This window comes from Epargyreus clarus, unplaced genomic scaffold (assembly GCF_041222505.1).
Source record: "Epargyreus clarus isolate Ecla_fem2 unplaced genomic scaffold, WU_Ecla_fem_2.2 ptg000023l, whole genome shotgun sequence".
In the NCBI taxonomy this organism is placed as follows: Eukaryota; Metazoa; Arthropoda; class Insecta; order Lepidoptera; family Hesperiidae; genus Epargyreus; species Epargyreus clarus.
Window position 1 is genome coordinate 126,004 of NW_027332230.1, and position 25,163 is coordinate 151,166.

Sequence of the window (25,163 nt, forward strand, 5' to 3'; positions counted from 1 at the left end):
CGATTTGGTTGTCCCCTCAAAATAACAACTGACCGTGGACGTCAATTCGAGTCACACCTGTTCCGAGCCATCGCTTCACTGGTTGGTGCGAAACACTACCGCACTACCGCCTACCACCCTGCTGCTAACGGCATGGTCGAGCGCCTTCACCGACAGTTGAAGGGTGCCATCATGTGCCACACTTCATCACAATGGACTGAAGTTTTGCCATTGGTACTTCTGGGTATAAGAAGTGCATGGAAAGCGGACATCCAGGCTACACCAGCAGAGTTGGTCTACGGAGAATCACTTCGGTTACCAGGCCAATTCCTTGCCCCCACAGATGACTACAAGGCAGCTGACATCACGGAGTTTGCAACGCGACTTCGTAGTCATATGGCTAAGATCACCCCAACACCTGCATCATGGCATAGAAAAGGTACATTTTATATACCTCACAGCCTCGCCGAGTCATCACACGTCTTCCTGCGGCAGGATTTCATCCGAAGACCGCTAGAACCGCCGTACGCTGGACCGTACAAAGTTCTAGAGCGTCATCCCAAATACTATAAACTTCAGGTACGAGGGAAAGAAACTACAGTCAGCATTGATCGCCTGAAACCTGCCTTCATGACTCAGGAAGCCGATGTTCAACCCTCGCAATCATCTGAGACGACGCCAACTCCACCGTCAACAACCACAGAGAGGAAAACCAGATATGGTAGAAGGGTGCACTTTCCTGACTATTATCGCCCGCAGTAGCGGTCTCAGCAGGGGAGTACTGTAGCATTACCATTATGCAAGACGGATCGCGCGAGCCAGCCGGATCGCGCCGTACACAATGTCAATGCACCGTTATCTGCGTCGTTTAAAATCGCTTGCGCTCGGTCGGGAGCGCCAGTGCCGAACCGACTCGCAAGGCGAACGCACGCGCAAATTTAATCTCAAATTGTCTGTCTCTTTCTCGCATTTTACCGATCTTTTATAAATTTCAAATCATTAACGTTAGCCTAGTTCTGTCCTTCTTGCTCTTGCCTTACTTTGTATCTTTCTCTCTCTATCACTATATAACTGTTACTTGACGTGGAATAAACGGTCGTTTTCAAAACTGAAGATCAAGTATTTTTCTGGTGAAAGTTCCTGTTCCCAAGACTTACACAACACACATTCAACTACACAATCATGTAGCAGGTTCTGTAATATCCTGTGACGAGCTCAGCCCAAACATCAAACAATGATCATAATGTGAGCGCAACTACCTACGAGTACGGTTCGTTGCCCAGCGATGCAGTTGCAATAATAACTGATTATTATGTCATCCCAAAAATGTTTTGCTATTGTAATTATCTAAAAAAAGAGGAATGTAAAAAGATTAGCTTCCCTAGTTTAAAATTATTAGCGATTATTTCACGATTAATACAACTAACTGATGTATATTTTATTACCTGATGATATTGAATCCTTGTCAACACAATCCACAGCGATCGCACGAAATTACAAGAGTCCATAAAACATAAGCTGGGTAAACAAGTAAGGTAGAATCAGTCCAAAATCGTAAGCAGCACAGAGCAGAAACATATTCAGGATTGAAATCGAATCTTCTCACCAGTACATATTTATTCAACGTTGACATTGGAGTCCACTATTATATAATATGTATATATCAACTTTTACACATATCAAATTGACAACTTCTTCTTTTTCAATTTGACATGTCACTTACATCTATTAATGACATGTCACTTACATCTATTATCTCTTAATTAATTAAATTCAGAAATAATGACGGGATACACAAAACAAAAGCCAGGTTGTAAAGTACTGAGGTAACAATAACTTTACGACAAAAACAGCGAAATACAGAATTACCGACATCCAAAGAGTATAGTACCTACCTATGTGTGGGGTACACATAGGTTCCCTGACCGACATCGACAGTTTTGAAAACTTGACATTGACAGTATCCCGCCATATAATATTTTAATGAGGAATGCTTATTTTTAATATTTTTAAACAGGAATACTTTAGGTTATCAAAATATATGTGTATTTTTTTTCAATTATACAAATTATGCGTGTTTTTTAGATATAGTGTACATGAGATGGCCGAAAATGAAACATCTCCTTTCATATAATAGACATTAACAATTATGTTAAAAAAATTTATTTGACAAAAGATAAATATTATCTTAACCGATATTTAAAAAGACAGGTAGCTGTTTCGCTATCATATTTTTTTGATATTACAGCCAAGAACTTGGCTACCAAGGTTGCTTCTATTGAGCGATCTAATAATATTGACATTTCTTCTGCCAATATTTTGGCTAATTTTGACATTACCAATAATTTAAATTAATTAATAAGACAATAGAGACAACCTCTTGCAATACTAGTAATACCAATAATTACATATCAAATTTATCATCGATCAACCTGGTGCATCAGAATATTCAAGGTATGATAGGCAAGGATCTAGAAATAGAATTATTCTTAGATAATAGTAATGTGGATATTCTTTGTATAACAGAACACTGGTTGAAAACCGAGCAAATCCAATTTAATTTTTGTAAGCATCAGGTTGCCAGCTCGTTCAGCAGAACAAACATGATACGTGGCGGTTCCCTCATAATTGTTAATAAAAATATAGAATATAAAGAACGAAAAGACATCGTGAACCTGTCTGCTGAAAGAGTTATTGAAATCTCTTGTATAGAGATTGACCAGTTCCTGGTTGTTAACGTATATAGACCCCCTATTGCATCTTATGAGGAGTTTGAAAAGATAATGGAAGAAGTCTTATTTAAAATCTCGAATTCTAATAAGGGAATTATTGTTTGTGGGGATTTTAACATCAATATACTAGAAAATACACCTCAAAGTAAGAAAATTATTCTGCTTTTTAAATCTTATAACTTATTCAACATTTTCCGAGAACCGACTAGGATAACTGCTATGAGCTCAACCTGTATAGATAATATTTTTACGGACTTAAAACCTTTAAATACATCAATTATACATAATTTAGAATCTGACCATTGTGGTCAATTAGCAGTTTTCCCTAGGAAAGTTAAGAAAGTCCAAAAAAAGGAAATTAAGTTTGTTCCTATAAATAATAACCGCCTTGAACTATTTAAAAGCAATTTGGCTCAAAAAATTCCTTTTTTGCCTGTACACGGTGACCCTGATATATTATATAATTCTATGTTTAATCTGATCAGTGGTGAATTTAGCAAAGTTTTTAAACCGATAACTATAAGTGACACTGCCAAATTTAGTGAATGGGCAACTAAAGGTATTTTCAAAAGTAGACAAAAATTATATGAATTATACTATGAGAGATCTTATAATCATAATGTTAAATTTAAGGAATATGTAAAAAAATATTCTAAAATATTTAAGATGGCCTGTTCCTGTGCTAAGTCTCTATATTTAAGAAATAAGATTAAAAAATCATCAAATAAAATTAAAACAACGTGGAATATTATTAATAGTGAAACTAATAAGAATTTGACATATCAGCAAGACTATACTTTAAAAATAAATATTACTGATGTAAAAGGGGATCTAGAGGTGGCATCAGAGTTTGAGAATTTCTTTACTAACATGCCTATTTTAACAACTAAAACTCTGAAATCATCTCCTATTTCCGCTGAAAACATGCTTAAACAAAGTGTAAATGAATGTAACACAGGATTTGAATTTTCAGTTGTTAATGCGAATGATATCATTAATGCCTTCAATAGTCTTGATTCTAAGAAAACTGCAGATCTATAGGGGCTCTCCGTTAAAGCCGTTTCTTCCATTATCGGCCTTATTGCACCGCACTTGGCTTCTGTGTTCAATGCTTGTGTTACTTGTGGTGTTTTTCCTGACCTTATGAAACAAAGTAGAGTGATTCCCTTATTTAAATCGGGATGTAATACTGATCCAACCAATTTTCGGCCAATTTCTATTCTACCAACATTAAGTAAAATTTTTGAAAAAATTGTTTTAAATGAACTGCTGAAGTATTTTAATAAAAACAAAATACTTCATGACAACCAATTTGGTTTTAGAAGGAATCGCTCTACTGTAGATGCGGGGATTGAATTGTTAAAACATATTTATGAGGCCTGGGATGATTCGCGTGATGCCCTTGGTGTGTTTTGTGATTTATCTAAGGCCTTTGATTGTGTCCACCATGAGACACTGGTCAGGAAATTACACCACTACGGAATCAGGAACAAGGCTCTCAACCTTTTGACTTCTTACTTAAATAATAGAATTCGGAAGGTTGATGTAAATGGTACAAAATCGCCCGGTGCTTCTGTTACAATGGGCGTGCCGCAGGGTTCAATACTCGGTCCATTTCTGTTTTTAATTTATATTAATGACTTGCCCTACTATGTAGGGAATAATCACGAGATTGTATTGTTTGCTGATGACACTTCACTTTTATTTAAGATTAAAAGGCAATTAAATAATTATGTAAATAAATGTAAACGAAGTAAATAATGCTCTCTCGAAAGTTATCCATTGGTTCAACATAAATAATCTTCTTCTTAATGAGAAGAAAACTAAATGTATCAAGTTCTCGTTACCCAACGTGAAGCATGTTGAAACCAATGTGTTATTAAATGGAACGGTTTTGGATCCCGTGGAATCAACTGTTTGCCTAGGTGTTACTATTGACGCCAAATTGCAATGGGGCTGCCACATAGATAAATTGTCGGGTAGACTCAGTTCGGCGGCATATGCTGTTAAAAAAATTAGACTTCTAACAGATGTAGAAACAGCTAGAATAGTTTATTTTAGTTACTTTCATAGCATTATGACTTATGGTATATTGCTATGGGGGTGCTCGTCACACCTAAATGATATATTTATATTGCAAAAGAGAGCTATACGAGCTATCTACAGCCTGCCTCCAAGAGCTTCACTAAAAGAACTATTTAAAGAAATAAATATTCTAACTGTTATATCCCAATACATATATGAAAACCTAATTTATGTAAGGAAAAATATTGATAAATTTGTAAAACGGTGTGACACGCATAATGTAAATACAAGGAACAAACATAACCTTTCTACACATGTTACTCGTCTCCACAAAATAAGTAATTCTTTTGTGGGTCAATGTATACGTTTTTATAATAAACTGCCCATCAAAATCAGAAATTTGTCAATTAATAATTAAAGTTATTATCAAAAGCAAACTTAGTCGTAAAGCTTATTATAAAATTTCTGATTATATTAATGATAAAACAGCTTGGGACTGATCAATAACATAATTATTAGTTAATTAAGAAAATGTCAAAGTGTAGCGTATCTTGCTGAACAAACTTCTTTTTTTTTAGATAAATGTAAAGCAAGATACTGGAGCTAATGCTTTATTAATTATATGTAAAAATAATGGCATTTAAAAAAAAAATTAAAAAGAGAATTGTACGGGCAATGCACGTACAGTCCTGTGTCAGCAATTTACACCCATTCATTGCTTTACTTTAGAATTGTTAATTAGTTCGCAATCGGTCATTAAGCGTACCGCGCGTCACTCACCCCATTTTTAGTATATTTCCATTAAGTAAGGAAATATAAAATTTTAAGATTCTATCTTTCTTTTATTAAGTTCCTTTAAACAGTTACGGTCTAACCCGTACATGGTCCTTCGAGCTTCGGAAAAGCGGGATCATTTCGCGATACACGTGTGTGATTTCGTTTACCGGATCCTATAGAGACATAGTGCATATCGCTGACAAGACATTTTAGTGTGTGCCACGTGCTGAAGAAATCTGTTATATTAAGAATAGCAGAGCCTGAGCAGAAGTTAAGGGTTCAGATATTCAGTGAGGTGCAGGGTGGTCAAAAGTAAGATCTATCCATTTTTCTTTTTTTATAATTTACATCTTTAACCATGTCTTCGGTCAGTGACCTCTTGGCCAACCAGCAGCAGCTGGCGTCGGCTATTGAAAGCGTGTATACCAATTTTAAGAAGGATGGTGCTAGTCGTAAGACCGCTGAATATATTAAGAAGAGGTTAGATTTATTGGATAGGTATTGGTTCGAGTATGAAGCCAACTACTCGAGATTGTCGGGAATGGATTTAGACGCCAATGTGCGTGATTTTATAAATAAGGATTTAGAGGGAATGAACGAGAGGTATGGGAATATAAAAGGTCACATACGAAGTAGTGAGGTGGCAGCTGCAGAAAGGCCGCAGTCACCACTTTTAAAACCGCCGACATTCGCGCTTAAACCGCAGGGGCAAGCTGATTTACCTCAAATTACTCCGCAACAGGGTAGCAGTAAGGCTGCCTCACAATCGTCAAGTTCGATGACAAGCTTAACGGAGGATATGCTTCGAAAACAGCAAAGTAACTTTAAGGCTTTTCACCGCACAATAGAATATATACACGTAGAGGATATAAGTGAAAGGTGGGAGTTGGAGGATTCCCTCCGCACTGTCCAGTCCCGCTGGTCTATTATCGACACGTTGCACTGGGAACTGGACAGCCAGCTGAACGGATCCAATGAGGATTATGAGCGTGCCTTTGCATCATATGAACGCAAGTACCAGGATATTAAGAGAGCCATTAGTAAGAAAATGTGGTCGGTTGCCCATTTGGAAAAATCCACACCTCAGATGGAAATACCAACATTTAACGGCAATTATAATTGTTGGGTTTCTTTTAAGGATCTGTTTAATGAAGCCATCCATAGTAATTTATCTATGTCAAACGCTCAAAAAATGCAATACCTTAAATCTAAGGTAAAGGGGGAAGCTGAAAGGCTAATTCAGCACTTGCAAGTTAGTACTGATAATTATATTGTTTGCTGGGATATATTAAACCAACGATATAACAACAAGAAGCTCATATTTAATTCTCATATGAACATTTTAACAAGCCTTCCAAATATACAACAACAATCTGTCTCTGCCATAAAACGAATGCATGACACAACTCAAGAGTGTCTCAACGCTATTAAGAATTTAGGCGTGGATATTAGTACCTGGGACCCAATAATTGTGTACCTACTGACACAAAAATTAGATTCAGCAACGTTCACCGACTATGTAGAGACCGTCAAGAAGCCTAGAGAGCTACCGGATTTGAAAGAATTTTTAGAGTTTTTAGAAGCAAAATTTACGTCTTTAGAATCGCTACGTAAGAATCAAGATAATTATTCTCTAAAGCAAAATTTAATTAATAAAGGTCAACTACATATTAATAAATTTAAAAATGAACATAAACCTCAATATTTTAAAACTTCTTACACGAGCAGTAAAATGACACCTAAAACGAAGAATAATAAAAAGGTGGCGTCATCAAAGTATCGGTGCTTATTGTGCAACAGCAATGAACACGGTATTTATTTTTGCCAACAATTTTTGGAAATGACACCCTATTATAGGCTAAAAACGGTCAATAAATTAAATCTATGCGTGCGTAAAGTAAATATATTAAATGTCTGTCCCATCACCCGGGAAAACAATGCGAATCAGATAAGGTTTGTCGCGAATGCAATAAGAGTCATAATCGCCTGTTACACGACGCGCTTGCACAATCACAAAATACCTACCCGACGAAGGAAATTGACCGTAGTAGAGAAGGCAACGACCTACGCGGGTGCAACGCAGCAGAAATGAACGGAAGTGCTCGGAACCTCGAAAAACAATTCCAAGGGGGGATACACGTGTCACTCCAGAATGACCCCTCTGAAGTTTTGTTACCGATGGCTATGATTAAGGTACAAGCCGCCGATGGCGAATACCACGTCATGCGCGCCCTCCTAGATCAGGGATCACAGACGTCTTTAATAAGCGAGCGAGCAGCTCAACTCTTAAAAATACCTCGACAGAGATGCAAGGGGGTCATATCTGGAGTCGGCGCCAAGGATAGCAATTGTAAGGGGATGATTAGTATTCAATGTTTCTCGCTAACTTGCGATTATAGCTTCGAAACGGATGCTCTTATTATGAAAAATCTAATTAAAAATTTGCCTACTAGTACGTTTAGCAAACCGAAATGGTCATACTTAGATCAAATAAAATTAGCTGATCCCGAATTCTATATTAGTCGCCCGGTAGAAATATTATTAGGGGCTGATGTTTATTCTAACATTTTAATGGATGGTGTTTGTAAAGGAGAAGCAACCCTACCGACCGCGCAACAGACCCAACTTGGTTGGATTTTAAGCGGGAACGTAAAAACTTTTCAATGTAACGTCGTTATCAACAATCTGGAAGAAATACAAAGGTTTTGGGAGATAGAGGATATAGCAGATTCATCAGAATTGTCTTTAGAAGATGAGCACTGTTTAAATTTTTATCAGGACACTACAGCTAGGAGAAAGGATGGAAGGTATGAAGTAAGGCTGCCATTAAAACCAGGTTATGAGGAAAAATTAGGCGAATCCAAGCCCAAGGCCATTGCTCAATTTTATCAGTTAGAAAAGAAAATCAATAAACAGCCAGAAATTTTAGAATCATATAAATTATTTATGCACGAGTACTTAAAATTAGGCCACATGACGACAGCGAGCGGTAATTCTAAACCTAATTGTTACCTACCGCATCATTGTGTGCGTCGTGAGGACTCTACTACTACAAAGTTCCGTGTCGTATTTAATGCATCGGCAATAACCTCCAGTAGTATGAGTTTGAATGATTTGATGTTTCGGGGACCGAATTTACAACACGATCTCCAAGATATCATCATTGCGTGGAGGCAGTATAAGTATGCCTACACAGCTGACTTAGAAAAAATGTTTAGACAAATCTGGCTGCATCCATCAGATCAAAATTTACAAAAAATCATCTGGAGAGATAGCCCATTAGATCATTTGCGAGAGTATCAACTAGCAACGGTTACGTACGGGACAAAGGCTGCACCATTCTTAGCTATGATGACATTAAGGCAATTAGCTAGAGACGAGAAGTCAAACTATCCAGACAGCATGGCACCTGAGGTATTAGAAAGCTCCTTCTACATGGATGATCTGGTGCATGGTTCTCACACCCCAGAGGAAGCAAAACAGTTACAAGTCGACTTAATAAATATTTTAAACTCAGGGGGATTTAATATTAGAAAATGGAAGTCTAATCTGCCGGAGTTGGTAAAAGGAGTCAACAGTGATAGCTTAAATCCAGGATACGACTTTAAGCAGCCGGAGTCCACAAAAACATTAGGCCTCGGATGGAATCCTGAAGAGGATCAATTTACCTTTCAGTTGCAAATATCTTTATCGTCGGCAAGACCAACTAAGAGGTCATTGTTATCCGACACTTCAAAGGTATTTGATCCTTTGGGTTGGTTATCACCTGTTACAATAAAATTAAAAATTTTATTTCAAGAAGTTTGGAAAGCCAATTTAGCATGGGATGATAATTTACCGACTGATATTTGGCAGGAGTGGGAACGTATTAAGATCGATTTAAGAGGTATCGATCAATTTACAGTTCCGAGGTGGCTTAAGACACACCGCGGGGATCATATCGAGTTACACGGTTTTTGCGATGCGTCTACTAAGGCATATGCGAGCGTTGTGTATTTGAAGATTAAAAGGAATGCCTCGACTTCTGTCGTATTAGTTGCCGGAAAAGCACGCTTAGTACCTGCAAGTAAAACCGTATCTCTTCCAAGGCTGGAATTATGTGGAGCTCTTTTACTTGCACGATTAATGGCTAAAATTAAGAAATGCCTTAGCAGTTATGATATGAAAATTTATGGCTGGGTTGACTCTATGGTAGTGTTGGGTTGGCTCAATGGCAACATTAACCGGTGGAAACCATTTGTCGCGAACCGGGTACGACAAGTCACAGAGCTGATGCCACCGGATTGTTGGCAATATGTGGCGTCTAAGGAAAACCCGGCTGACTGCGCTAGCCGAGGTCTCACAGCGTGTCAACTTAAAGAACACAAATTATGGTGGGAAGGACCTACTTGGCTAACCATGTATACACCTGAGAATAAAAACCAGCCGTTATATGTTACAAATGAAGATATGAAGAAGGTTAAACAAGCTAATGTTGTGTTATCAAATAGGGATGAAATTATAGAGAAATTAATTGATAAGCAAAGTTCTTTATCCAAGGCCATAAGAATATTGGCGTGGGTGCTTCGATTTAAGAGGAAAGCACAAAAACATGCCTATTTGACATTACAGGAGCTAACTAAATCTAGAAATTTAATTATTAAATATTTCCAGGACAAACACTTTATTGACGAAATGGATCGTTTGAAAGAATGCAAGACTGTAAGTAGCTCTAGCAAAATCTATAATTTAAATCCGAAAATAGATGAACACGGCATTCTGCGGGTCGGAGGTAGACTTAAGCATGCAAATATAGATTGTGACATGAAATATCCTGTTATAATACCGAATAATACAAGATTATCAGACCTCATAATAGATGAGACGCATAAACTTACCTTTCATGGTGGAGCGAGACTTACTACGGCATTTATACGGCGCAAGTATTGGATAATTGGTGGAAATAATGCTACGAAGAAGCGACTTCGTCGGTGTGTCCAGTGTAAGAAACAGAGTCCAATTCTTGAGCGTCAGTTAATGGGTGACTTACCTTCTGCACGTATAAACCCGTCCCGTCCATTCTCTCACTGTGGTATCGACTATACTGGCCACGTGAGTGTCAAAGCCAATAAGGGCCGAGGTATCAGGACTAACAAGGGATACGTGGCAGTTTTTGTATGTATGGCGACTAAGGCTGTACACTTGGAACTCGTTTCAGACCTCACGGCGTCCGCCTTTCTTGCAGCGCTACACCGCATGGTTGCTAGAAGAGGCGTTCCCGACCATATCTATAGTGATCAAGGTAAAAACTTTATTGGAGCTGACAATGCTTTAAGACAGCAATTAGAATACATTAAGAATACCTACAACGAAGAACTTATGACAGAGTTGACTAGTATGGGCATAGAGTGGCACTTCAACTCTCCATCGTGGCCGTCAGCAGGTGGTCTATGGGAGGCTGCTGTAAAAAGCTTAAAACACCACCTTAAACGAGTGCTAGGTGACCAAAAGCTCACATTTGAAGAGTTTACAACGTTACTTACCCGGATAGAAGGATGTCTTAACTCCCGTCCACTCTGTCCCCTCACGTAAGATCCCGATGACTTAAATTTCTTAACTCCATCCCATTTTTTATCTAGTGGACCCGTTTTAACTATTTATGATACGGAGAACGATCTGAGAACGAGATGGCATCTCACTCAGCAGATATTTAAAGATATATGGCGTCGTTGGCGTGAGGAATATTTGACATCTCTAACCGTAAGAAGTAAATGGAGAGCACCTAGGGAGAATATATGTTTAAATGATGTTGTCATAATTAAGGATGATAACCTCCCGCCCGGGAAATGGACGTTAGGTCGGGTCGTCAAACTGCATCCGGGAGCAGACGGCTTTGTAAGAGTAGTTACACTTAAAACTAAGAATGGTTCTATGCAACGTCCTGTAGTAAAACTTGCAATATTACCCGTGCATGAGACTGATCAAATTTCATCGTCAAGCACTTCAGTTAACTTAAAAGAGCCAAAAGTTGACCAGAAAGAAGTCCCTACCGAGCGTCATAGGAAGAAGAAAACATACAGCTTCATTTCAATCTGCATGTCTTTAATTCTATTCTTTATGACTATAATATCGTCTTCGGAAGCGGCTTACTACAACATTACGCCTTTGCCAAAAAATAATGGTCTCTATTTTGATAGTGTAACGAACCTACATTTAATACGCGACGATTGGAGACTCATTGTCTACTATGACATGTATCCATATCAACAAGGGAATACTGCGGTGACTCAGTATATCAAATATCTTGAGACCACATGCGCACGGATAAAAACACAAACCTCCTCCTGTGGTTCCTCTTAAGTATAGATCCAGTTTGACTTATCTCGGTCCTATTTCAGAGCGTATTGCTAAAACACTTCGCCGTCATAACATCAGCGTTGCCTTCAGAACAAACAATAATATTAAATCCATCTGTAACTGTAAAGAAAAAAGAGGTAGACATGAACAATCAGGCGTCTACAAAATTGTTTGTTCTGATTGCAATGGCGTTTACGTCGGTCAAACTGGGAGAAATTTTAATATTCGTTATCGCGAACATCTAGCCGCGTATACAAGTGGTCACGCAGACAAGTCAAATTTCGCTAAACATCTATTAGACGCGGGCCATAATGTGCCAAGTAACCATACGTATGAAATTTTACACACGGGTGACAAGGGCTGTAGACTTAATATATTAGAACAACGGGAGATTATTAAGCACAATAACAACAGTAGGATTACACTGCTGAATGAACAAATTAATGTGTCCAGCTCTCCTTTACTTCATATTTTTACCAACAATCAGTAAACAGATGATTATTCGCAGATTTAATGCGAATAATTAATCTATAACCTTATTATCACACAACTGTCATCAGTTGTTTACATTTCATTGTGGAGGGGAGGGTTGGATATCATTATAAAAGGCATGCATTAGGTTGACAGCGTCACTTAGCGATTAACCGTCGTAGAGTCAACTTACCCTGATGATGCTCCGTTTTGGAGCGAAACACGTGTTGGTGGTGGTATGTATGGTGGTGTATATTTTTAATTTTTGCATCTGCATGCATCCTTTGAGGGAGGGAGGGTGGTACATACTGCATGGTTTAAAATATATACCATCATACATATTTGTAGCGGATTGTTGCGAAGTAGTTTTAATCTTAACTTAATAGCATGGATTTCCGCAAAGTAACGCCTGATACAATTAACTATCTAAAAACACAAATAAATTGCGAAGGGGTCTTGTTGCAACTAAGGCACGAGTTCTCAGAATTAAAACACAATGATAATATTTTACTGAATCGTCAAGACAGCGCGCGTGCCAGGCGCCGGCGCGGTCTTATCAATGGAGTTGGTTCCCTAGCAAATAGTTTATTTGGTGTCTTAGATCAAAGTTTTGCCGAAAAATATGAAAAGGATATCACTCTTCTTAAGGATAATCAAAATCATTTAGCAAAATTGTGGAAAAACCAGACTTCTATTGTAGAAGCGGAATTTAATATTTTAAAGCGTACTGAAAACGTAATGGATAAGCAGCATAAAATTATAAATCAACGGCTAACTAACTTAGAAAACTCTGTTAAAATGATTAACACGGATCTACAGAATGTTACACTCTTGAGTGATTTCTTTACGTCCGCAATGATTGCAAATAATATTTTGTTTAGTTTAAAAAATACACAGGAATCAATAATGGCTACTCTCACAAATCTGTACAGTGGAAAATTAAACTTTCATCTTATAACTCCAGAACAGTTACAAAAGGAATTAAACATAATAGGAGGACAGCTACCGAGAGATCTATCAACACCTATAGAAAATATGGAATTAATGGCTATATACGATTTAGTAAAAATTAAAGCAAGATTGCTTAGTAATTATTTATTATTTGAAATAAGAATTCCCTTGATAGATAGAGACAGATTTGAAATATTTAGACTTATTCCCATACCCCAGAAGTCTGAAAGTCAAATGATAAGTGTAGTACCTGTATCGAGTTACGCAGCTATAAATTTACATAAAGATATTTTAATTCAAGTAACAGCGGACGATATGAACATATGTTTGCAGGCGTCGAGTTCACTTTTATGCCATTTAAATAAACCGATTTATCACATTAAGGATGATCAAGTATTATGTAAAACCAAATTAAATTCAAGAACGTGTAAGGAAATTATTAAACCCTGTGAAAACCAATGGATTCCGTTAAAGGAAATAAATAAATACTTTTACTTTTGCTGTGACATGTGTCAGCTGAAACTATTGTGCGGAGATCAAGTTACTTCGGTGCAAATGACCCGAGCCGGCCTTTTCGCAATTGTAGAAGGATGTATAATGAAGTAAGCTGATTTCTACATGTACTCGCAGCGTCAATCTTATGCAAACAAGATTACCATCAGTCCAGAATTAGAGTTACCCAAAATACCTCCCATAAATCACGTAGTTAACATATCCATTCCTCGACTTTCCGAGATAGTCTCAAACTCGACAATACGAGAAGATTACCGGAACCAGCTGCAACATTTAGAAGAAAAAATAAATAGAATGAAGAAGAGCGAACCCTTAACAAGTCAGGTGTCCTACCATGACGTCCATCACTACTCAGTGATATATAGCATCGTGGCCATAATTACAGTGATAGGCGCAGTGTTTTTATGGTTATATATGGTTTATTGATTATATTTCTAATTAATTCAAGTTTTTAGGGCTATAAGCTTATTATATTATTAATTTTGAACAACCAACTAGTGTATTCTACTAATCGGAGTGCAAGTTTACAATAACTGTGGAGAAAAAAACTTCATCTAAAATCTGGCCGGTGGATGCTGTCAAATCGAATTTGAACTTCAACTAACGTTCTTCGTTAAAAACCCGGGGAGTATTGTTTTCCTATAACTATTGTAATACATAAACACGATTAACATAATCTTTAGAACACTACACTTATAACAGTACTCTATTCAATATCTCACTTCGTGAGAAACGTCAAATTCATACATTCGGCGCCGCTATTTGCCTCTTTTTGCTTGACTATATAAGTGGAAGCAAAATTTGATGACAAATACTAGCCACAGTCAAATATAACACTTATAACACTGCACCGTTTATTTAGTTGAGTAAATTATTTAGGTTTTTTTTTTTTTTTTTTTTATAATATTAGAGTAGCAGACGAGCATGCAGTCCACCTGATGGTAAGTGGCTACTGCCGCCCATGGACATCTGTAATGAACCCAGATAGGATTCGATATTCCTACCTGAGGTCGGCCACAGATGCGCCGCTACCTCGAGGACTAAGCTGGAACGCCTCGGAAAAGTCTGTCTCCCTTACCACACCCTTCAAACCGGAACACAGCAGCATCTAACACTGCTGTTATTAGGTAGAAATAGGTGTGGCGGTGGTGCCGCCGGAGTCGAACCACAAAGGGTTCTACCACCTTCAAACATTGGTTGTTTCATTATCTTAAACAGTTTTCAAGCTGTTACTTAATTCTATTACTGTGTAGCATATAGGTTAGGTTACACTCACTAGAATAAACTTTCATTCTTATACAATATATTAACCTTCTGATTCTGTATTGTAGGTGGTCGGTCGTACAACAATAGCATCATGATCTCAACCAGGAAAATTGCTGTTGAAGTTGTGGAGAAGAAGTTGCTGAAGACCCAAGATGAGCTCAAACAAACTCAAGCCTTAAGTGACCGCTTATTAGAAGAAAGAAATGAATTAGAGCTTGAGATTAAAAAATTAAAAACCAAGAATGCGGCTCTTAACAACAGATTGGCATTGCTGCGTCAATCATGTGATGAGTCTCTTGAGGAAATTGAAAATTATAAGAAAGCAATGCAAGCATGTGAAGACCTGCATGTTAAACTGGAAGTGGCACTCGAGCGCAACAAAATTCTTGACGAGCAACTTCTTGAAGCACATCAACAACTGGCTGAGTTGTACCAAGAGAAAGAAGTATATGAGACCAGCCATTCAGTTTCTTTATGTCAGGAGTTTCAGGCCGTAAATGAATCTGCACGTTGTATAAAGTTTAATTCTAATAAAAAAGTAAAAAAATATCTAAAGTTAAAAGTTTTCATAAGAAAAGCTCACAAGAAAGTTCAGTTATTAAAAAATATTCAAAAAAGTTATTCCAATAAAGTAAAAGAAGTATCATTGAAACAAAATGTTATAGATCTTCAGGATAAACTTACAAAATGTAGTGATAAGTACCTGGAGTCTGAAAAAAGTATAGAAAAATTAATGACAAAATTGAAGGACCTCCAATACAAATACTGCAATTCAGATAATACCGAGCCCACACAATATAAAAGTCCTATGGTTAAACACTCCACACAACCTGAAATTACACCGAGTGTTTCCAAAAAAACAATAATTTTCTCAGATAGAATAGGTGTAGGATTTGGTTCTTTATTACATAATTGTTTGAGGCAAACGGTTATTAACATGTGCTATCCGGAGGCTTCTTTTAACTATATTATGGACAAAATAGCTGCTGGTTGCTATGATGAGCATACTACCTTAGTTATTATGTTAGGAAATCATATTAAGGTGAGTTATAAGGACATTAATAGGTGTATAAATATATTGTTAAAGTTAAGTAGTAACTACAAGTGCAGATTTATTTTATGTGCCCTCCCATATTGCTCTAACTTAACAAAGGAGCAAAATAATAGAATTTATAAAAATAATATGCATATCTATAATTTGACATGTCGTCATAATGATATTATGTATTTTGACATAAATAAATTTATATACAATTTTATCTTGACTCAGGATACTATGTACCTGTCAAAAAAATTGAAAAAACGACTTGCTACATTAGTAGCATTTAATATACACGATTCAGTTATAGACACTATAACGCAGTCCTCTTTACAGACTGATGTTAGTAGTATTACTAACAATCATTTTTTAAATTAAATATACTGACAACAGAAATACCACATAAAACTATATTAAGTAAATGTACTGAACAAGGTATTTCTGGCAAAAATAAAATAAAAAGTGGAATATTAAAAATCTTACACCAGAATATACAAGGTCTTGCGAGTAAAGAATTAGAACTGGAATTATTTTTAGAGAAATATAAATATGACATAATGTGTATAACTGAACATTGGTTAAGAAATCACGAATTGCTTATACGTTATAAAAATTATATTATAGCCAGTTCATTCAACCGTAAGTCTGCAGTTCATGGTGGTACCTTAATATTACTGAGAAATAATATTAAATTTAAAGAACGTTCAGACATTGTGGATCTTTCGGTTGAGCGTTCTATAGAATTGTCTTGTGTTGAGCTGGAGAAACATATTGTGGTTTGCGTATACAGGCCCCCTTGTAATGATAACTATTATTGTTTTGAAACTGTTATGGAGGATGTTTTAAACATAATTTCCAAAAGTAATAAATTAATTATAATATGTGGAGATTTTAATGTAAATATCTTGCACAATAGCTTATTAACAACTAAATTATTGTCTTTGTTTAAATCATTTAACTTAAACAATGTTTTTTGTGAACCTACAAGGGTGACAACATCTTCAGCTACATGTATTGACAACATTTTTTGTAATTGTAATATTATAGATAAGTCCATAATAAATTGCATTCAGTCGGATCACAGTGGCCAAAGTGTTCATATTCTCTGTAATAATCACACAGAAAATAAAGTATTTTTGGAATATAGACTAATAACAAAAATGCGTCTAAAAAAGTTTAACCAGCAGCTATTAAATAGTTTAAAATTTTTAAATTATAATAACAATGTCAATAGTGTTTATTCAAATTTCTTTAAAATAATAAATACGGAGTTTAAAAAAATATTTATACTTAAAAAATATCAGAAATCAGTCGGTTTTAAATTCAATGAATGGGCTACTAAGGGTATTCGGATAAGTCGGGAAACTCTTTTTGACTTGTATAATGAAAGGGCCAATAGTCCTAGCCCCAAGCTTAACGAGCATGTTCGAAGGTACTCTAAATTGTTTAAAAGGGTTTGCAAAATTGCTAAGTCAAATTATTATCATAACAAAATAAAATCATCCGATAATAAAATAAAGGCAGTATGGAAAGTAATAAATGCCGAAGCGGGTAAGTCAAATATGTATACTGATGATATAACTCTTAATACTGAAAAAGGCATTGTCACATCACATAAGGATGTGGCACAAGAATTTGAATCCTTCTTTACTAATATTCCCATGAAAACTACACAATTTCTAAAGTCTTCGCCTGCTCTTTCTGTAAATTTCCTTAAAGAAAATGTAAAAAGTTGCAGTGATAGATTTATATTTAGACATGTTAATAGCAAAGAAGTAATTAAAGTGTTCAAAGATATAAATATTAAAACTACTGAGGATTTATGGGGAATGTCTATAAAAATTTGTAGTTTTATTATTGAGACTATAGCTCCTTACTTAGCCAAAATTTTTAATTTATGCGTAGATCATGGTTGCTTTCCTGATCTAATGAAACAAAGTAAGGTCATTCCTCTATTTAAGTCTGGTGACAACAAAGATCCTAGTAATTATAGACCAATTTCTGTTTTGCCTGTTTTTAGTAAAATATTTGAAAAACTAATACTTAATCAATTATTAGTGCACTTTAATTTTTATAATTTATTCCATAATAAACAGTTCGGCTTCACCAAAGGTAGATCAACCGTTGATGCGGGTGTTGAATTAATGCGAAACATTTTTGACGCTTGGGAAGATGCGCAGGATACTATAGGTGTATTCTGTGATCTTTCTAAGGCATTTGATTGTGTAGAACATAAAACTCTCTTGTTAAAGTTGGAATATTATGGTATACGCGGTACGTCTCTAAAACTGCTTAGGTCTTATCTAGATAATAGAGTACAACGAGTTCAGGTTAAGGGACACAAATCGTTAGGTTCTGGTGTTAAAGTAGGCGTCCCACAAGGCTCTATTTTGGGGCCATTCTTGTTTTTGGTATACATTAATGATCTACCGTATGTAATGCAGGACATATCAAAGGTTGTGTTGTTTGCTGACGATACTTCCTTAATATTTAAAGTTAAAAGACAATCTAACGACGTGAGCGCTGTCAATAAAGCACTTGACATAATTCACAACTGGTTTAGCGCAAACAATCTTGTATTAAATAATAAAAAGACTAAATGTGTCCGATTTGCTCTGCCTAATGTTAAAAAGCTGACGATGAATGTTACCCTTAACAATGATCACTTAGAATTTGTAGATGAAACAGTTTTCTTAGGGATAAATTTAGATTCTAAACTACAATGGAGCCCTCAGATAGCAAAGTTATGTAGTAGACTTAGTTCGGCAGCCTATGCGGTAAAGAAGATAAGACATCTTACCGATATACCAACCGCTAGGCTTGTTTACTTTAGTTATTTTCATAGCATTATGTCTTACGGTATTCTGCTGTGGGGTAACGCTGCTAGCATAGATGTCATTTTTATACTTCAAAAACGTGCAATTAGAGCCATTTATAGTCTTCGCCCCCGTGAGTCCTTACGAGAACTGTTTAAATCTATAAATATTTTGACAGTGCCTAGTCAATATATTTATGAAAATATCTTATATGCTCGCAAAAATTATTCTTCTTTGGAAAAAAAATATAATAGGCACAGTCATAATACTAGAAATAAAGATAAATTGGCCATACCTCAATTTAGATTAAGCAAGGTATGTAATTCTTTTATGGGGAACTGTATTCGTTTCTACAATAAAATACCAAAAGACATTATCAATCTATCCGAGAAAAGGTTTAAATCTACTATAAAATTAACTTTATGTAAAAAAGCTTATTATAATGTAAATCAATACTTAAATGATAAATCCGTATGGTATGACAACTCCAGCTCCAACATCAAAAAATAATTATATGTACCACTATGTAAAATTGTATATTATTTACTCTTTAAAAGATGCAAATATGCACACGTATGGAGTTTCTTGCGCCGCTTCTTCTCCATAGCGAAATACCTTCCGAAGCGGTGGTAGTTTGTTGACTTTCAAAAAGTATTCTATATGAATCAATTTTGAATAAATGAGATTTGAATTTGAATTTGAATTTGAATGGAGACATTTACGTCGTCATCAGCGTCGGCCAGCAGCGACGGAGGCGGCGGCGGCGCGGAGGCAGGCGCGGCCGCCCCGAGGCCGCACCCCGCAGTGCGTAGTGACCCAATAGGGCATATAGTGTAAGTGAAAGTGACACTGATAAAGTGGAAAGTGCGCGAAAGGTGTCTAAAAGTGTTAATCGGAGTACTTCGCCGGTCGTACTTCGATCCGTTTTTACCCCTTTTAGCAATTAAAACATTCATATTCATTTAGTTAGATAAGAATGTCCTTCAAAATCATCATTAACAAAACCAGCATGTTAGATTTAAAAAAAAAATATGTCCTCACCTTGTTAGTCTAAGTTCACAGGGTATTCATCTCATCTCTACTAATCTCATCTCTTGCGCCCGGGAGCATGTACGGGCAATGCACGTACAGTCCTGTGTCAGCAATTTACACCCATTCATTGCTTTACTTTAGAATTGTTAATTAGTTCGCAATCGGTCATTAAGCGTACCGCGCGTCACTCACCCCATTTTTAGTATATTTCCATTAAGTAAGGAAATATAAAATTTTAAGATTCTATCTTTCTTTTATTAAGTTCCTTTAAACAGTTACGGTCTAACCCGTACAAGAATAATTATTTTTAAAATTAAAAAAGACAAACCCACTGAGTTTCTTACCGGATCTTCTCAGTAGAGGTCGCGTTCCGATCCGGTAGTAGTTTAAGAAAATATTGTAACTGACAATTTGTAAGTGCCGCCGTTGGCCTATACAAAATAAATATATTTCATTTCATATGAACGAAGAAGAAAAGAGGGACATTAGGAAACTTTGTTTTAATTACAGGGATTTATTTTATTGTGAAGAAATTCCTTTAATTTTCACACACCAGGTTAAACATAAACTTCGATTAACAGATAGTACCCCTATTTTTGTGCGTAATTATAGACAGGCACCACAACAAAAACAGGAAATACAAAATCAGATAGAATACTTAATGGAAACTATAGAAAGTAAGTTAGTTTATTTAGGTTCTAAGCAATTAGGAATTGCAGAAGCACGTAGAAGGAGTAGGAGAGGTTTAATTGATGGATTAGGATCAGTAATAAAAGCTATAACAGGAAATTTAGATCAAGAAGATGCAAGGAGATTTGAAACCCAAATTAGAGAAATTAGAAATTACGCAGTAGCTAGTGAAAGAAGGAACAATCAAGCAGTAGGTTTAATGAAAGACTTTATGAGTCAATATAATGATAAGTTAGATAGAATTAAGAAAAATCAGGAAAAAATAGTAGAGGTAATAAATTAAATAAATAGCATGCAAAGCTTCACTAGAGCAGTAGCAATATACAATCAAATAGGCACGTGCTTACAGCAGATTTATGATAGATTACTTACCTTGGAGAATGCTATAACATTTTCTAACCTAGGTCAGCTGCATCCCAGTGTGGTAGATCCAAATTATTTGTTGCAAGAATTAGCGAATATGCAGAGGGAAATAGATTTAAACATTCCATATTTACCTATATTACAAAACATTCATTTATTAACGAAATCAATTATTGTCAAAGCATATAATACAAACGAATCATTAAATTTTGTACTTGAAATATTATTAGTTACTAACATTCCCTATGCCTTACTTCATTTATATTCAATCCCGAATAAAAATGATACAGTCCTCATTCCTAAGAACCCTTACCTCATCTTGGGTAGTAATGAGTTCGCCTATCCTCGCGAGCAATGTCTGCACGTGACAGAAACACAAGCAATTTGCCGGCACTTAAAATGGCAACCTTAGAAGAAGTCTGAAGATTGTATAGCACAACTATATACAACACGAGGAACCACATAACTGTTCCTACGCCAAAGCAAGTTTTAAGGGTAACATCATTCAACAAATAAAAGAGAACAGCTGGATCGTCATCCTGAAAAGAGAAGAAGTAATTAAATCCACTTGTGGAAATGTTGTCATATATCAACGCAGCAGAGGGGTATCCCTTATTACTGTGAACAATAAATGCAGAGTGAAGATAGCAGAAAGAACCCTAACAACGCATCGGCGGTTCCTGAACGTCCAAGAGAGCATCCCGCTACCTAAGACGTATAGCATCCCGAGTAATTTCACAATAAGTGTGAAGTTGGAAGATGTCCCGTTAGACAACCTCGAAGACATCCTACAGAAAGCTAAAGAGCTCGAGGAACCTGTCTACATGCCGCCAGTATCATCAAGGCCTAGCTGGTCATCCATCTCCCTCTACATCATCATCATATCAATCGGCGCAGTACTGGTCATCAGGTGGTACATAACGTACCGTAAGAAGACGTCAGCAGCAGCAACAGCATCAGCAGCACCAGCAGACATGCAGCTAGCATCGCAACCTACCGTGCAGCAACAGTCTACCGGTGTGCTTCTCTCCTAAGAGGGGAGGAGTTACGTTAGCGTAATGTTCAGAAGAGGAAACATTAAGTGTAGTGTTACAGTGAGTGGATGGTGAGAAAGATAGGTGGGACAAGCAGTTCTGTCAGAGGCTTCTCAGTGTTCGGACACATTTTTAATACCGCTCGTGTTCTATAAATTCTGTATTAGTTTAAGTAACTAGAAATAAATCTTTTTAAAAACGCATTTCGTTGGTAACGCAATTTAACAAGTGTACCATTCTAATTTATTACAATTTATTGTCAATATAATTACATAATGTTATTTATCTATATATATAAAAGCGAAAAGATACTCACGTTCAAAACGTATTAATCAAGGTTTTGCCGAAACTACTGAAGCTACAATCTTGAAATTTGAAATATAGCTTTATTTTATAATGTAGATGCGCACTAAGAACGGATTTTTTGATATTCCACCGTTAAGGGGGTTAAATGGGGGTTGAAAGTTAGTATGAAAGTCCGTCAGTTTTAAGGTAAACTAGATGAAAATTGGTATTTAGCTTTCAGATTTAAAATAATAAAAATCTAATCTAAGGATTTTTCCAAAATCAACCCTAAAGGTGATTAAATAGGGGTTGACAGCTTATTTTAAATTTTGCCATTTTGAAAGCCAGCACTATGAAAGTTAGCCATTGCTTTACTGGTTCGATATAACAGAACTTTTGTTCTACCGTTTTTGGAAAATCAACCCCATTTATCCCACTATTGTTTATATTTTTCCTTGTAATTTTGTGGAAATATTTTAATGCGCAGATACATTATAGGCTGACGAATTAGTCAAAACTCTCTAAAGTTGCTCTTTTCGGACAAGATCCATTAGGTTTCATAACTTATACCTTAAGTTCGAGAGATTTCTTCAAATTTCGCTTCGAATCAAAATCGATTTTTTTTTTTAATTTTTTTTCTCGTAACGGTATAATTTTATAGACCAAAAAAAATAAGTTTCTGAAAGTTTCAGTTCAAAATTTTAATTTTGAAAGGTCGCTCATAATTTTTTTTATTTTTCGTTAATTAGTCATATCGCCGAGTTTAAGTGTTGGGAGTGGTACGTTGGGGTCTTTTTGGTTTGAAAAAATCTTAACCTACGCGGCAAGGTCAAATCTCAACCAAGCTGGTTTCTAAGACCAGCTTGGGATTCGAACCCACGTCTGGCAGTTGGTTAAATAAAATTATTAAATTAAAAAAAATATATATCTTCTATGTTGTGCTTGATTTTTAGTTCATCTCGTGATGTATTTTTATCGATTATTGTACTAAATAAACAAAAAAAAATGCATGGAATTTTAATTTGAATAGCTAAAGGTCGCTCGAAAAAATCTAAACTAATGCACTAATAAATTGAAAAAAATTATGAGCGACCTTTCAAAATTCAAATTTTGAACTGAAATTTTCAGAAACTTATTTTTTTTTTAGTCTATAAAATTATACCCTAACGAGAAAAAAAATTAAAAAAAAAAAGTTCGATTTTTGACGATTTTTGAAATTTTGAAAAATTTGGAGTGACCTCTTAAAAATTTTTTTTTGAGCTGTCCTTTGGTGAGGGCTCTTAAAACATCAAAAACTAACATTTTTCCACCCGAGACTCAAAAAAAAAAATAGTCGGTTTTTTTGCGCCACCCTAATATTCATAGAAATATTTAGTACAATGATTCATAAATTCATCTAATACTTTACTAATAACTGTGTACTTTTCGTGAAATTGGCTGTTAAAAAATCACTCAATCGTTTCATGGAACTAATATCGCAGAAAGCTTATTCGTGATCTATTCAAAATGTTATTTTTTGTCGGGAAATACGCCGTAGAGGAACCTTTATAATCAGCTTGTGCCGTCTTCAGCGTTCAGTCTAATATTGTCCGTGATCGTGATAACACTAAATTCTTGTTTTTCCAAGATGAAAACAGAAAACAGTGAGAATCCGTTAGTTAACGGCATTTATTGCAAAGAAGAACAACAACCGACGGAAAAGGTTGTAAAATGGGATCGTGAATCTATAGTAGGGAATATCGGGCTTGATGTCTTCTCTATTCACCGTGTCAGCGGATTCAGAGACAAAAGGAAGTTTTTGATAGTCAACAATCGCGGACCAGAAGTTAATTCCTATAATTTTTGGAGCTTTACATGGGAAAAGTGTTGCAAAGTGATTGTTAGACTCGATGAAACATCAAAGAAGCACAATTGGCTGAACAATTCTCAAGATGACGCATATGCTGTTGGTGAATTCCTTATTCGGAAGAAAACGGCAAATATCTCTTGCAAATATTACACAGAATTGCAAATTACGATAACGAACACAATGGAAAGACAGTCAAGGAAAATAACGCACTTGCAGTATCATTTCGACTATTTGGATGAACTTCCTTCAAGCGGATCTGCACAGCTGATATCCTTCTTGGAGATGGTGAACGAAAATCGTGGAGCGATAAGCAAGAAAAGTGCATCCAGCCCTATTGTGATCCACAGTATTGGCTGTTTTGAAAGGGCAGTGTCTATCTGTGTGCTGGACATTTGTTTGGACCAGTTAATAGAGACTGACTGAGTGTCAGTGCTAGACGCTATTTTAAGTGTCAAAAGTCAAGTGCCCTTTGACTTCAATTTGAAAGAGTATAATTTTATTAATAAGATCTTAAACGGTAGTCCAAGAGTGTTGGGCTTGAAAAAGGCTAGATCTTCTGATAGCGAGCTGAAAAGTAAGTCTTTTATTAATCGAGTTAGGAAATTTAGTTTGACTTTTAGACAAATGTCTCATACTTGAAGCTTTGTTTAAGATACCATTGAATGTAAGTCGCGTTAATGTTAGAACTCATGTTATTCGAAAAGCATCATGATAGAATTATAAAGAATAGTATTATGTGCACTGAAAAAAAGTGTTTAGCTTAATTATAACGTGATAGGTATGAAAATACAGTTTTCGAAACTTTTTTTTGTAATTAGTCTATGCATTAATTTAAGTATTGATAAATAATTATACCGACTATATATATTTTAATAAATAATTTTTTATCGTGTGAAATAAAAAAATATTAGACTGAAAGGTTGTCACGGACGGTGTCTCAGATAGCTTAACTGGAAGAGCTCTTGATGCGTGACCAAAAGGTACAGGGTTCGATTCCCGGCTTGG

At 35.9% G+C, this 25,163-nt stretch overlaps 2 protein-coding genes across 2 annotated transcripts; both read left to right on the top strand.

The window, feature by feature from the left end:
• The first annotated feature begins 5,871 nt into the window (after positions 1-5,871).
• Positions 5,872-11,084, top strand: LOC140751723 (uncharacterized). The gene is made up of 4 exons (XM_073085755.1): positions 5,872-6,553; positions 7,016-7,123; positions 7,462-9,267; positions 9,709-11,084. Exons 1-4 carry the CDS (start codon positions 5,872-5,874, stop codon positions 11,082-11,084), a joined length of 3,972 nt encoding a protein of 1,323 aa, XP_072941856.1.
• Positions 11,085-23,936: 12,852 nt separating this feature from the next.
• LOC140751724 (tyrosine-protein phosphatase non-receptor type 9-like) lies at positions 23,937-24,581 on the top strand. The gene has a single exon (XM_073085756.1). The coding sequence runs from the start codon at positions 23,937-23,939 to the stop codon at positions 24,579-24,581; it is 645 nt and encodes a 214-aa protein (XP_072941857.1).
• The last annotated feature ends 582 nt before the right edge of the window (positions 24,582-25,163 follow it).

Coding starts and splice junctions, on each gene's coding strand:
- LOC140751723 (XM_073085755.1), top strand. CDS start 5,872: ATGTCTTCGGTCAGTGACCTCTTGGCCAACCAGCAGCAGCTGGCGTCG. Junction 6,554..7,015: donor GGATATTAAGAGAGCCATTA/GTAAGAAAATGT, acceptor AATTAGATTCAG/CAACGTTCACCGACTATGTA. Junction 9,268..9,708: donor AAAGGTATTTGATCCTTTGG/GTTGGTTATCAC, acceptor ACTCTATGGTAG/TGTTGGGTTGGCTCAATGGC.
- LOC140751724 (XM_073085756.1), top strand. CDS start 23,937: ATGAAAACAGAAAACAGTGAGAATCCGTTAGTTAACGGCATTTATTGC.